Source organism: Choloepus didactylus, chromosome 5 (genome assembly GCF_015220235.1).
Source record: "Choloepus didactylus isolate mChoDid1 chromosome 5, mChoDid1.pri, whole genome shotgun sequence".
In the NCBI taxonomy this organism is placed as follows: Eukaryota; Metazoa; Chordata; class Mammalia; order Pilosa; family Megalonychidae; genus Choloepus; species Choloepus didactylus.
In genome coordinates, this window is record NC_051311.1 from 103,020,566 (window position 1) to 103,033,521 (window position 12,956).

The 12,956-nt window shown below is 36.5% G+C and overlaps 1 protein-coding gene and 1 pseudogene across 6 annotated transcripts in view; one reads left to right on the forward strand and one right to left on the reverse strand.

Annotated features, from left to right (window-relative positions):
• The window catches only part of ELAPOR2 (endosome-lysosome associated apoptosis and autophagy regulator family member 2), a 225,067-nt gene that overhangs the window by 30,877 nt on the left and 181,234 nt on the right, over positions 1 to 12,956 (reverse strand). For all 6 annotated transcript variants that reach the window (XR_005217011.1, XM_037836548.1, XM_037836549.1 and 3 more), the window contains 6 exons: positions 7,601 to 7,691; positions 6,916 to 7,018; positions 5,258 to 5,395; positions 3,611 to 3,874; positions 2,382 to 2,555; positions 184 to 373 (listed from right to left, as the gene is read on the reverse strand). Coding sequence is in view for 5 of the 6 variants with exons in the window: in XM_037836548.1 (XP_037692476.1) it covers positions 184 to 373; positions 2,382 to 2,555; positions 3,611 to 3,874; positions 5,258 to 5,395; positions 6,916 to 7,018; positions 7,601 to 7,691 (960 nt within the window). In the remaining variant the exon portion in view is untranslated. The remainder of the gene's footprint in view (positions 1 to 183; positions 374 to 2,381; positions 2,556 to 3,610; positions 3,875 to 5,257; positions 5,396 to 6,915; positions 7,019 to 7,600; positions 7,692 to 12,956) is intronic.
• Positions 7,735 to 9,986, forward strand: LOC119534770 (annotated as a pseudogene).

Consider the following 12,956-nt stretch of genomic DNA (forward strand, 5'->3'; position numbering starts at 1 on the left):
GAAATCTCTGTACTCACTAAGATTCATTGACAGACCCCACTCATGGGGTCCTTTTTAACCATGTCACAAAACCACAAAAAATTTATGGTTAACTCCATACATTAAGACAAATTACTAGCATCATAACACAGCAATAAATAAATGTGTAAATATGCATGCATATATGAACCAAACGAGGCTTACCTAAAAATGTATCTGCCAGAATGATGGATTGTGATGATAAGGCAGCTCGAAAACCCTTACTTTCAGAAGGAATAATAGTTGACTGGCACACAAAAGCTCCTACCAAATTTGTATAATCATCTGACCCTCCTACCGTTTCCTTCACTGTAAAGTCTGTTATATTGTTGGTACAGAGAGCCATCTTCTGTCCCTAGGAAAACAAAATCATAAAGCAGATTTTATTGGAGGTCAGTCTTTAAACTGAATCTCAACTAGCAAGTGACTCTAGAAAAGCAGTGACTCTCTACTCACCCAGAGATTCTGATGTAATTGATCTGGTTGTGGGTCTTATGCACAAGTATTTTTTTAAAAAGTCCCCCAGGAAATTCCAATGTTCAAAACAGATTGAGAGGCACTCCATTATAATCAAAAGGATAACTCAAGGCTGCACTACTTCATTCAGTTATACTGAATGAAAGTCATCTAAATTAAAGAAATAAAAGTCACCTACGAAACCCTCAGTTCAAAGAATAGTAATGCCTACAAAGAGACCAGCAAACTGCTGGTGAAGGTTATAGTGTCAAGGAAAAAGCCTTTCTATCCTTTCTCCTTTATATGTGTGGTAGAAGGGTAATTTGAAAGCTGAAGAAGAAAGCATTAAATTCATGTTGCAGCAAAATCCTACGACAACGTGTCTTCTATACCATTGGTCACTACAAGTCTGTATTCATCTCCTCTTAGACTCAGTGACAATATGTATCTGTTCAACCACACAATATGCTGAAGGGAATATAGGAGTTTACTCTTTTGATCCTTTGGAGGGTAGCTGGAAGGTACAGTTTATAAAAATTGGAAGACTGTTTATATATGCTATGTTTAAATATTCTGAAGTCCCACTGCAAAGGACCATAGCCTGCTCTATAGTTTCTATAAAGACATGTAAACTGAAAATAGGAACCATATTTTACTGATCTTAAATGCAGAGTTTTCACAGATGGGAATAAAGAAAGTATAAAGATTGTGCATGATCCTAGCAATCCTAACTTATAAAATTCTCTCCCTTTGCCAGGTCTTCCAACCACAATACAAGTGCAATATATGTTTACTAACCTGAAAATAAAATGTTAAAGCCAAGAACAGAAAAATGATGGAACAGAGAGAAATTACTGAGGAAAGTGAGAGGAAAAGAGGAAAGGAAAGAGAAGAAAAAGGAAGGAAAGAAAATAAAGGGCAGGAAAACAGAAGAGTAGAGTGATGGCAAAAGAAGAGACATTGGTAATACGATAATAAGATTGGGAAGTGTGATATGCAATCAAATTAATCTTACTGACTGCTTCACACAGTATCTGGCACATAAATATATTCAATAAATATTTGTTGAGTGAAATGAGTGACTGACTAGTCAAGTGAATGTGCTGAATCACTCACTCCATGTAAAATCAGAACAGGACAAATAAAAAACTATGAAAAGCGTAAAGACCCTGTGTTTGAAGACTTCTGCTGTCATCAGATCTCTTTTTATTTCCTTCGCACAAAGTTTATTTGGCACAGCATCTCATAATGAAGACAACTGGAGGTATAGGAGTTAATATAGAAGAAACATGGAAGAAATGCCTTATTTATTCTCACTCTTGCTAATGGTCATTTGCTCATAAAAACATCACATGTAAGGTCCTATAACTCTCCTTATTACCAGCATCAATTACACTTCTGATTCATCACACAGAAAATAAAATCCCATAATTTATAGTGATTTATTAGCAGAGGCTTTCTGATCAACTGGTATTTGTCACCTGCATACCTCCTTTTATATTTAGACAAACTTCCTCTTGGAAGACTTTTATTTTAAACATGAAATTTACACAACTGACAATATAAGCAAGAGTAAAACTTTCTCAACTATAGTTGCTTGCCTAAAAAATAGCCGAGATTGACAAGCCTGACCCACTTTTACAAAAATGAAAGATCCGCAAAACACTCACACCACAGCTCTAAGCTTTGGGGTTCAACTGACTGGATAAGTGCTTTGATGGATGGATAAACAGACAAGGTTGCTCTTGGTGGTGAAAGCTGCCAGCCTTCTTAAGTAATCAAAGCTCAGTTTCTGACACTTGATTGTTGGTTTCCACAGAAATTTTATTGGTCCATCAAGACAAGAAAATATCAGCTCAATCAGAGCTGAAAAATAGCTCCATCTCACCTTGACAACCAGAACTCACCTCATGCCCACATAAACTGATATTGAAGAAATGGTAGTATTTTGTTCCCTTAGAGGTGAAGCTGGGGCCATTCATTAATGAGCCAACACTGCTGAGGTTGCTAAAGTCATAGTGCAAACTCTGGTTTTCTTTTTCATGGTAGAAAAAGCAGTCACTATAGCAAACCAAATGGTCCTTTGATCAAAGATGAAGCAATGCAAAGAAACAAGATAACAGGAAATAAAGTATTAGCTGCTACCAAAAATGTGTACTTACAATATATTTTGCCATATTCATATAGAGAATTCCTAAACTCTAGCTAGATTTTTCTAGGCAAAGTTCAAAAGATTCACATTTTTTTAAAGTCAGAGTGAAATTACTCTAGTTTCTTGTAGAGAGACAAATTAAGAAATAGTCAAACTTCCCTGTTACGGGTTCCTATTTGGAATGACGGAAATGCTTTGGTAATGGATGGCGTGATGGTAGATCAACATTGTGAATGCAATTTACAGCACTGACATAAATATCTGAATGTGATTAAAAGGGGAAATGTTAGATTTTTATATATGGTAACAATAAAAATTTTTTAAAATCCTTGAAACTACACTACTTACACAGTGAACCCTAAGTTAAACCAGGGACTTTAGTTAACAGTACAATTATAAAAATGTGCTATCATCAATTGTAACAAATGTTCCACACCAATGAATGCTGTTAATAATATGGTGGTATTTGGAAATCCTGTATTTTAAAAATGATCGTTCTGTAAATCCACAACTTCTCTAATAAAGAAAACAAGGTGGTGGTGGTGCGGAAATCACTATTATACCAGTTTAAATAGACAACAAAACTACTGTTTCTTCTTCACCTGTAGTATAGCCTCAATCTTTGTCCTTAAAATTCTATAAGATATACTTACCTCAAATCAGATACTCCTGTAACTAGCCTATAGGGCTAGTTTACTTGCTCTATTCTTAACAGAATACACAAGAAATCATTTTCCAAATTTTTGGAAGGCATTCTTGTTCAGAGACTTACCTAATATTCTACATACCCAGTAACCAGCATTGCCTGGTATATATTAAATGCTCAATAAATGCAAGAGGAAAGGAAACAGAAAAGGGAAGGAAAGGGAATTTTTCGGCATAAATAGCAACTTCATATTTCCTGTAGAAACATTAAGGGGAGCCCTTGAGCTTTTCTAGCAAAATGTACTTTCATGGGGATGACTGAAATGCATATCTACTTACCTGAGTACTTTTACTCCCAGGCCCACACGGAATACAAGCCTCCTTGCCGTAGACCTGATGTATGGACAGGTAGGTGTCAGGCGGGCACTCCTTGCACTGGTTGGTCTCTTTCTCAATGTAGTGGCCTGGGGGGCAGGGGACACACGATGAGCCCGACTGTTCAGAACCGAGGGCACAGGCACGACATGAGGATGCCACCCCATCAACTGCATTAGTGGCTGTGACAGAATAAATCTTCACCATGTCATTGATGAACCGTCTATTCTAAAAAGAGAGCAGAAAGTAATGATTTCTGCTTGGGACTTATTTCTACAACTAGACTATGTTTTAGGTTACATCACCAAAATAACTAAACAGAATGCTCCAGCCCTGTAGTTTATAAATGGCAATGGATTAATTTCACTCCAATTTGGTTCTTAAGAAAAAAACTCTTAAATTTTAACTCTAGAAGCTAATTTCCACTGTGGTGGAATTCTAGGAGTTATGGCACAATTGCCATAAAATATGGTTTCACTGGTAAAAACTAGGAAATATTTTTGGATTTTATGGCTAGAAAAACAGATATGGTTTAATATAGGAGCAGCTTTACTGTCTATCATTGCTTATTAAGATATAAACATAAATCTAATGATACAGTTGGGTGTGGACAGGGTGGTAGGGTAGAAAGGTTTTTGGACTAGGGATTATAAAATTTCTTGGAAGACTCAGACTCTTGCCCTCACACAAATGCTGTGTAACATTGATGCAATCACACCACTACTTTGGGTGTTTGTACCTCCCTTAACCAATGTACTCTGACTGCTACTGAATTGGGCAATGAGAGCAAGAACTTGGCTTCACTGTATTTTTCCTTCTTGAGACACTGGGTCAACTGAAGGTCAACTAGTGGGCACCACTCTATTCACAGAAGTATATTTAATCAGTAGAGAGCACGTTCTAATCCCCGGAACCAGTGACTATGACCTTATTTGGAAAAAGAATCTTTGCAGTTAAGGTTCTTGAGATGAGATCTTCCTTCCAGGAGCCACACAGAAGAGAGACACACAAAGAAACAAGGAAAAGGCCATGGGAAGACAAGGCAGAGTGGAATGTAGTCACAAGCCAAGGAACTCCTGGGCCACCAAAGCTGGAACAAGGCAAGGAGGGGGAATCTCCCCTAGAGCCTCTGGAAGGAGCCTGGCCCCGTCGACAATTTGATTTCAGACTTCCAGCCTCCACCAAGTTTGTGGTCATTTGTTACAGCAGCTAGAGAACACTAATACACAGACAAATGCCAGGTCATTCAGATGAAGATGAAGAAAGTCACTGGCCTTCTCAAAGCCTCAGAAAGTTTTAGAAATTAAGTCATGTTCTTAAGGTATAAAATCATATCTTTTTCACTTAAGCTCTAAGCAACTACATTTGTTCAAAGTACAGAACAATTCAAAGATTCATGGTGTCATTCCATTTCACATATTCTTACCTTGAAAAGACAAACAGAAAATTACCATTTCTATACCAAGCTACTCCATAATCAGATGACTGATTTCACGTAAATAAAAACCCAAGTCTTTCCTCCGGTAGATTATAGTGATCACTTTGCATGCATCTCCACAAGGGGGCATCATCTTTGTTGTGTGTGGGGGCAGGGGAGTGCTTGGAACTTACGTCTTGACCTTGATTAGTTCTCTGGAATGCCCATGTAAATGTGAATGTTGCATTCTTGAAGATGATGTGGGTATAAGCTTGTTTTTCTTTGGTTCCACCCCATGATTCCACCACATTTGTACTTTTTCTGTTAATATCCTAAACACAGTGAAAAAATACAAATAAAGCACAAGCAGTACTAATATAAATGTGTAAATACATTACAAATATGTGTTTGTATTTACACAGTAAACCCTGAAGGGTTCATAAATATTTATCTGTAGAGCACGTAAACCTAGAATTCCCAAATCTGAACAAATACCTTATTCACTCAGTAATCACAATATATCAACCACATTGTCAACGTAACTTGAAAGGGATCTCAAATCATAATATGTTCAATTTTGTGTGTGTGTGTGCCTTCAGCTTAGGAAATATACTTATAAGGGGAAACATAATTCTTCAAACTTCTCATTTTTATCTTTTTTTTTCTTGAAAGATTCTAATATGTAGCTCCTGCATAGGAACTGTAAGTTCCCTCTGAATTATACCAGCAACTTCCAGGATTATGCAATTATAGGTTTACCAATATATTATCAAAATCATAATTAAAATGCTCATGAAATATTCCCTTAGATATACTTGAATTATAGGTTTACCAAGATATTGTTAAAATCATAATTTAAATCACGATATATGACAGGAACTTGGGTGGATTTTGGTAAGTTATTTGGGATGTTGGCCACGGGGTGACATGAACTCAAGACATGTCTCTTTCTTTCTCTTCCTTTGATATAAACATAGGAATAAAACATTTTATAAAGTAATCAAATATGCTATAAAGAAATGTATCTTAGTTCATAACACAAAGGAACAACACAATATGTTTGCATAGTTTGGTAATCCTGACATTACCAAACTACCTTATCACCACACATGCTGTTTAATGTTCTTCATTAAACACCATCTTTCTGGGTCATAATAAATAGAGTTTTACTGCAAAAAATCACCTTACATTTGTAAAGTACTACATGATTTTCAAAGCATTTTCATATGGCATTTAATTCTATATCTCCAAAACTTGTGTAAGGAAACCAAATCAACACGGACAGGAAAAAAAACAAAGAGTAGCTGATTCTGCTATAAGCTAAAATCCCTGAAATTGATTTAGCAAAATAAATAATATGTGATCCCCACTCTCAGGAGTGCCTGGTCAAGTGAGAGAGACAAAATATAAAAACAATTCTCATAATTAAAGTAGGGTTATTCTTTTTCCCCAAAGGGTTTTAGGAGTACACTGGAGGGAGTAGTTAATTTTACTTAAAAAAAAAACAAGAGAAAACTTCCCAGAAGAGGTTGAAATTGGAACAGGCCTTGAAGTATTATAAAAGAGCAAAAGGAAGAATGCCATTCTAGCTCAGAGTCTCAAGGAACAGGAATGTAGCGCAGGGTATTCTGCTAACACGAACAAATTCAGGTTGACAGAAGAGGGGTGAGTAGTGAGAAGGAGATTTGGTAACAAAGGCTGAGAAAAGAATGCAAAAAGGCATATAGATGTTTTTGGAAGGTTCCAAGAATGGCAAGAAAAATGGGATTCTTATCCCAATTTGCATAAATACACACTTGCAAAAGGATGCTTAGCTTAGAGACCTGCCTTCAAAAGCTGGTCTTTCACTTACCACCATGAAGTACAGAACACAGTCAGCTGAACAGAGGGTTTCAAAGACAAAGGTTATTCTCCCTAGTTCAGAACCCGTGGCTCCAGTCATCGACGTTGGTGGTCTGTTTGACAGAGTAGAACGGCAATGTTTATAGTATGTTCTAAATATAATTTGGAGTGAGATTAAGCTACTAAAATTAAACTCAGCGCCATGCTCTTCTCTTCCTCACCCCCACAACTCGTTCCACAACCAACTCTGCATGTCCATATCCTTTGTTCTAATATGAGTCTAAAGACCCATGATAATATGCTTGAATACCCCCTGCTGTAAAAGCTACCACCCATCCTAAAGCAAGAAAAAGGCTCTTACTGGGAAATTTCATAGGTAGAACTAAGGGAAAAATAAACAGAATATACCACTGCAAACAACATAGACTAAGACCTCTTGTGATAAAGCATGTAAGAATCATGCTTATTGTAGCATTTCCAGCTTTAAGTAATATAGAACTAATATTTATAGTTTCTTGATGACTAGTTCTATCGATATTCTTAAATATTATACATTACCCAATGACAGATGGTTATTTGCTAAGTACTTTATAATATTAATATATGTTATAAAGGCAGTCCTAGTTCATCTATTTCTATGGGAAACCCTTGTGGGAGGATTCTTACAGAAGAGAATCTGAATTGGCTTTCCTTACTTAAATCCTGGGATATGCAAGTTTAAGATCAGATAATCATTATCAGATCCTCCAGCTCCACTCTGGATATGATCTCCAGCCACCTCCCAACCTGGAAATGATAAAAGTCATTTTTATTAATAAAAATTCCACTAATGTTTTCCAGCAACACTGGTCAAAAGGAGCATCAGCATGTATGTTCAAATTAGAAATACCTCCCCTCAAATTCCATTTTTTTAAAGTTCAGTTGCAAACTGTATGCGGAAGTAGACTCATTGGCCCAAAAAAGACATTACAAATTATTTCTCAGGTGCCACAAGTAATACATTATTTTCCATAAAAGTTATTTAATAGCAGAAAACTAACAACAGTTTTCTCAATGAGGCATGACTTTTTAAAACTAAAACAAAGGTCTTTATCCATTCTAATACATTGAGATGGAAAATCCTAGTCTTCATTTAATCAACAGGAAATAGAAACTTCAGGTTACCTAATGGAGAAAATTTGGGGTCTGGTGTTCTTTCTTATGGTTTATTATATTCTTGTTCCCTATTTAACCCGTTGATATATTCATTCCCTTATTTATTCATTTAGTCAGCATGCATTTAGCGCCAAGCACTACATAGACTCTGGGAATAGAAAGATAAGACAGGATCCACCCTCTTTGAGGAGTCAGAATAGTATGAGAGACAAGACACAAGCTAGCTGCCAACAGTAGGGGGACAGAACAGTGTACAGAAAGTTATGTGAAGTCTGTCCCCTGTACGGAGACAACCAAATACACCATAGGTTGAAACAGCCACAATAAAATGAGGAAAGGAGAAGTGTTCCCCAACACCCCGTCAAAAGGTCAATAATTAATGGCCATGCCTTAGCATTGACACTTATGTCTTCAAAAGAAAATGTCAAACATCTGCTACATCAAAGAGATATAAGAGAGAAACTAAGGAGAGATTAATATCTGTGCTCAATTGGTGATTTGGCAATTTGTGGTATGTTATAAACAGCAGTTTATAGGAAGGAGATGTGTTGAATACACAAAAAGCAAGCTAGTCCTAAAAATAATATGTACCAAACTATTACTTATGAGAGAAAGGCCAATTGCTCTGGTGTCTAAAGGTTCATATGATTGAAAGAGAGAGAAGCAGGAATAGACTCCTAATGCTAAGAGTTGAAAATCCATAAAACAGTCCAACCCAGATGGAAAACAGGCCCCCCGACAGTATAAGTAACATGGGAAGAGTTTAGGTTCAGAGAAAACCTGCAATCTTGAGGTGGGTTTAAGAGAGAGGTATATTCTCACACGGGGAATTCTACATCAAGCGAGGGAGGACTTTTCAAATGTTTCTCCAAGAACGCCTGCCCAATGTTCAGAAATGCCATAATAAGGGATGGAATAGTAGGAAAGGCCAAAGAGAAGAAAACAGTACACAGATAATAAAAAGGATAAGCTTGGAGGGAACTAATACTCCTGAAAGAGAAAACAATCATTTCTCAGGTTTTGGTATTGCCCATAATAGCCTTAGCAACAACATGAAGTGAAGATAATAAAGGAACCCAATGCTTTGCAATTCCAGACTTGGAACTACTCTAGATTTCCAATGAGAGGAGAGCTGTGAGTGGAAGGACACACACAGGATAACGAATTTGATAAGAAAAGCAGGAGGAGAATGGCCTTGAAAGGAAACTAACAGGCTAGTATTAATCTATGTGCCTTGAGGTATAGATCAGCGCCGCTGAAGAGAAATAGAATGAGTCACAAAAGTGAGACACATGTAAAATTTTAAATGTTCTAATAGCCACATTATAAAAGGTAAAAGAGGCCTCTTGTCTTCTCTCTTTCTCTGCAGAGGCCGCCGGACTTGTTCCTTGCCCTTCTAGAAGCTGACCCGCCTCTAGAAGCAACTCGCAGTTGCGGTGCCACATAGAAGCTTGAGCTGTACCTCAGGTCAGAGCTGCCCCCAGGCCAGCGCCAGCAGCTCAGCCGCCAGCAGCACCCTGTCACCTGCAGTTGGCTCACCTGCTGCAGTGCCCAGGCAGCCAGGTCTAAGGGACCAGATGGCAACCACTGCACCTGGCGTGGCTGTGGGCTCTGCTGCTGAACACATGCTGGGCCATGTCATCGCCGAGGGCTTCAGTGGAGGGAGAAATGCTGAGCCCTCAAGGCTGGACATCACTTATCAGGAGCCTCTGGGAGCTGGCATAGCAGCAGCAGCAGCAGCAGTTTGGCCCTTGCCACTATGAGATGAAACAGTTTGGGGAGTGTGTTCCTACACCAGGGTGACCTTAAGTTTTGTGAGGGTTTCAGCGAGGGACTGAAGCAATGCAAAGTTGCAAATGGATGAGCCTAACCAAGAAGTACAAAATGAAGAAATGGAAAATCTGCTCTCATGACCAAGTTAATTAACTGTAAAACTATAAATGATAGTGAAAGTATAAAGTTAAACCTCTCCTCTATCATTAGTAGCTTCCTTGCTTCACATTCACAATGGAAGAGGGTGTTCTTACTATATATAAGTCCACTGAGATGGTACAGAGTTTGGGGCTGGACAAATGTTTGTGTAGCCTCCTTAAACTAGCTGCTGTGATGTTATTATCTGTGAACTACATAGAATAAAGAGATTTTCATCCCCACCCCACCCCCCCAAAAAAAGATAAAAGAAAGAAGTGAAATTGTTTTAAGTATACTTTATTTAACCCAATATATCCTAAATATTATCATGTCAATAAGTAATCAATATAAAATATTATTTAGATATTTTGCTTTTTATATACTAAACCTTTGAATACACGAGTTTGTATTGTATACTTTCAGCATGTCTCAGTTAGGACTAAGCCACATACAAGTGGTCCCAATAGCTTCATATGGTTAAAGTTCTCTGTATTCGATATGGCTAAATAAAATTAAAGCAAAGATCTAAATGCAAGGCATAATGAAGTTAGCAGAGACCTAGAAAATACTCCCTTTTATTGTACCTCAGTTGCCATTTTTCTCCATTCTCAATTATAAAGACTATATAGATTAATGTTAATAAAAATGTTGACTTCAAAAAGATTTACTTCTAACCTGATACCATAACAACTATTTTTACTTTTATAAATTTTCTTCTAGACTTTGTCGATATGCTTTCCATACGAGTAATTTTGTATTTTGCTTTTTACCCCAGACTGAATCCCACATTTTCCATGTTTCTACATACACATTATATTTTAACACTTATTTTTATTTGTTTTTAAAAGTAGTACATATATTTATTATAAAATTTGGAAAGCTAAAGAAAATTTTAAAGATATAAACTAAAATTATATATAATCTCACCACCTCAAAATAAATACTCAACATTTTTGGGTGTTTCTTTTCACCAACTTTTGATGTATATGTGTTTATACATCACTAAGATCTTATTGTATATAACATTTTGTATCAAAGTTTTATAAATTAACATATTACCTAAGCATTTTTCATTTATACATACTTCATCAAAATGTTAATGACTTAATATTTCACAATGTAGATAGATATAATTAATTTCCACAATTTATCAAATTATCTTTATCAAATTTATCAAATTATCAGGTTACCCTCTGTTGACCACACATGTATATTTCTAACTTTAATAGAGAACTTGTAGATTAACAGAACAATCAAGCATAAAATACTGGATTCCCATATGCCACCCTACCACCAATAACCTGCATTGGTGTGGAACATTTGTTACAATTGATGATAGCACATTTTAATAACTATTATTAATTAAAGTCCATGGTATAATTTAGGGCTCACTGTTTGTGTAGTGTGGGTCCAAGGATTTTTAAAAAATTTTTACTTTTACCATATATACTATCTAACAGTTACCCTTTTAATCATATTCATCTATATATTTCAGTGCTGTTAACTGCATTCACAAAATTCTGCTACCATTATCACAACCCATTACCAAAACATTTCCATCATTCCAAATAGGAACCCTGTACTTGTTAAGCCTTAACTTCCCAATCCTTATCCCCATCTGATGTCCTGATAAACTATATTCTAAACTCTGACTCTTATGAGTTTGCTTATTCTAATTGTTTCCAAACAGTGAGCTCATACAATATTTGGCCTTGGCTCATTTCACTCAACATGATGTCTTCAAGGTCCATTCCTATTGTTACATGTATCAGGGCATCATTCCTTTTTACTGCTGAATAATATTCCACTGCAGGTATCTATCACATTTTGTTTATCCATTCATCTTTGATGGACACTTGGGTTGCTTTCATCTTCCAGCAATTGTGAATAATGCTACTATGAACATCGGTGTGAAAATACCTGTTTCAGTCCATGCTTTCAATTATTTGGGGTATATACCTAGTAATGGGATTGCTAGGTCACATGGTAGCTCCATACTTGGCTTTCTGAGGAACGGCCAAACTGTCTTCCACAGCACCTACACCATTTTACATCGCCAGCAGAAATGAATGAGTGTTCCTATTTCTCTGCATCTTCTCCAACAGTTGTTATTTTTCCATTTTTTTAATAGCAGCCATTCTAATGGTTGTGAAATGGTATCTCATTATGGTTTTGATAGGCATTTCCCTTATGGCCAATGATGTTGAGCATCTTTTCACGTGCTTTCTGGCCATCTGTGTAACTTCTTTGGAGATTTCTGTTCAAGTCTTTTGCCCATTTTTAATTTGGTTATTTATCCTTTTGTTAAGTTGAAAGATTTGTTTATATATTTAGGATATCAATCCTTTATCAAATATGTGGTTTCCAAATATTTTCTCCCATTGTGTAGTTTGTCATTTTATGTTCATGATGAAGTCCTTTAGGAACTAAGATTTTAAGTTTCATGAGGTCCTATTTATCTATTTTTTTTCTTTCATTACTTCTAATTTGGGTGTAAAGTCTAAGAAACCATTGCCTAACACAAGGTCCTGAAGATGCTTCCCTACCTTTTCTTCCAGGATTTTGATAGTTCCAGCTCTTATAATAAGGTCTTAATCCATTTTGAGTTGATTTTTGTATATAATGTGAGGAAGAAGAACTTCTTTGTTTTTGTAAATGGAGATCCAGTTTTCCTGGCATCATTTGTTGAAGAGGATATTCTTTCCCAATCAAGCAGTCTTTGTCCCCTTGCCAAAAATCAGGTAGCCATAAATGTGAGAGTTGATTTCTGAACTTTCAATACCATTCCACTGATCTATATGTCTGTCCTTATGCTAATCTATGCTGTTTTGTAATAAATTTTAACATTGGGATATGAGTCCTACAACTTCATTCTTTTACAAGATGGCTCTAGCTATTCAGGGCCCCTTACCCTTCTATATAAATTGGATGATTGGATTTTCCATTTGTGCAAAGAAATTTGGATTGGGATTGCACTGAATCTAT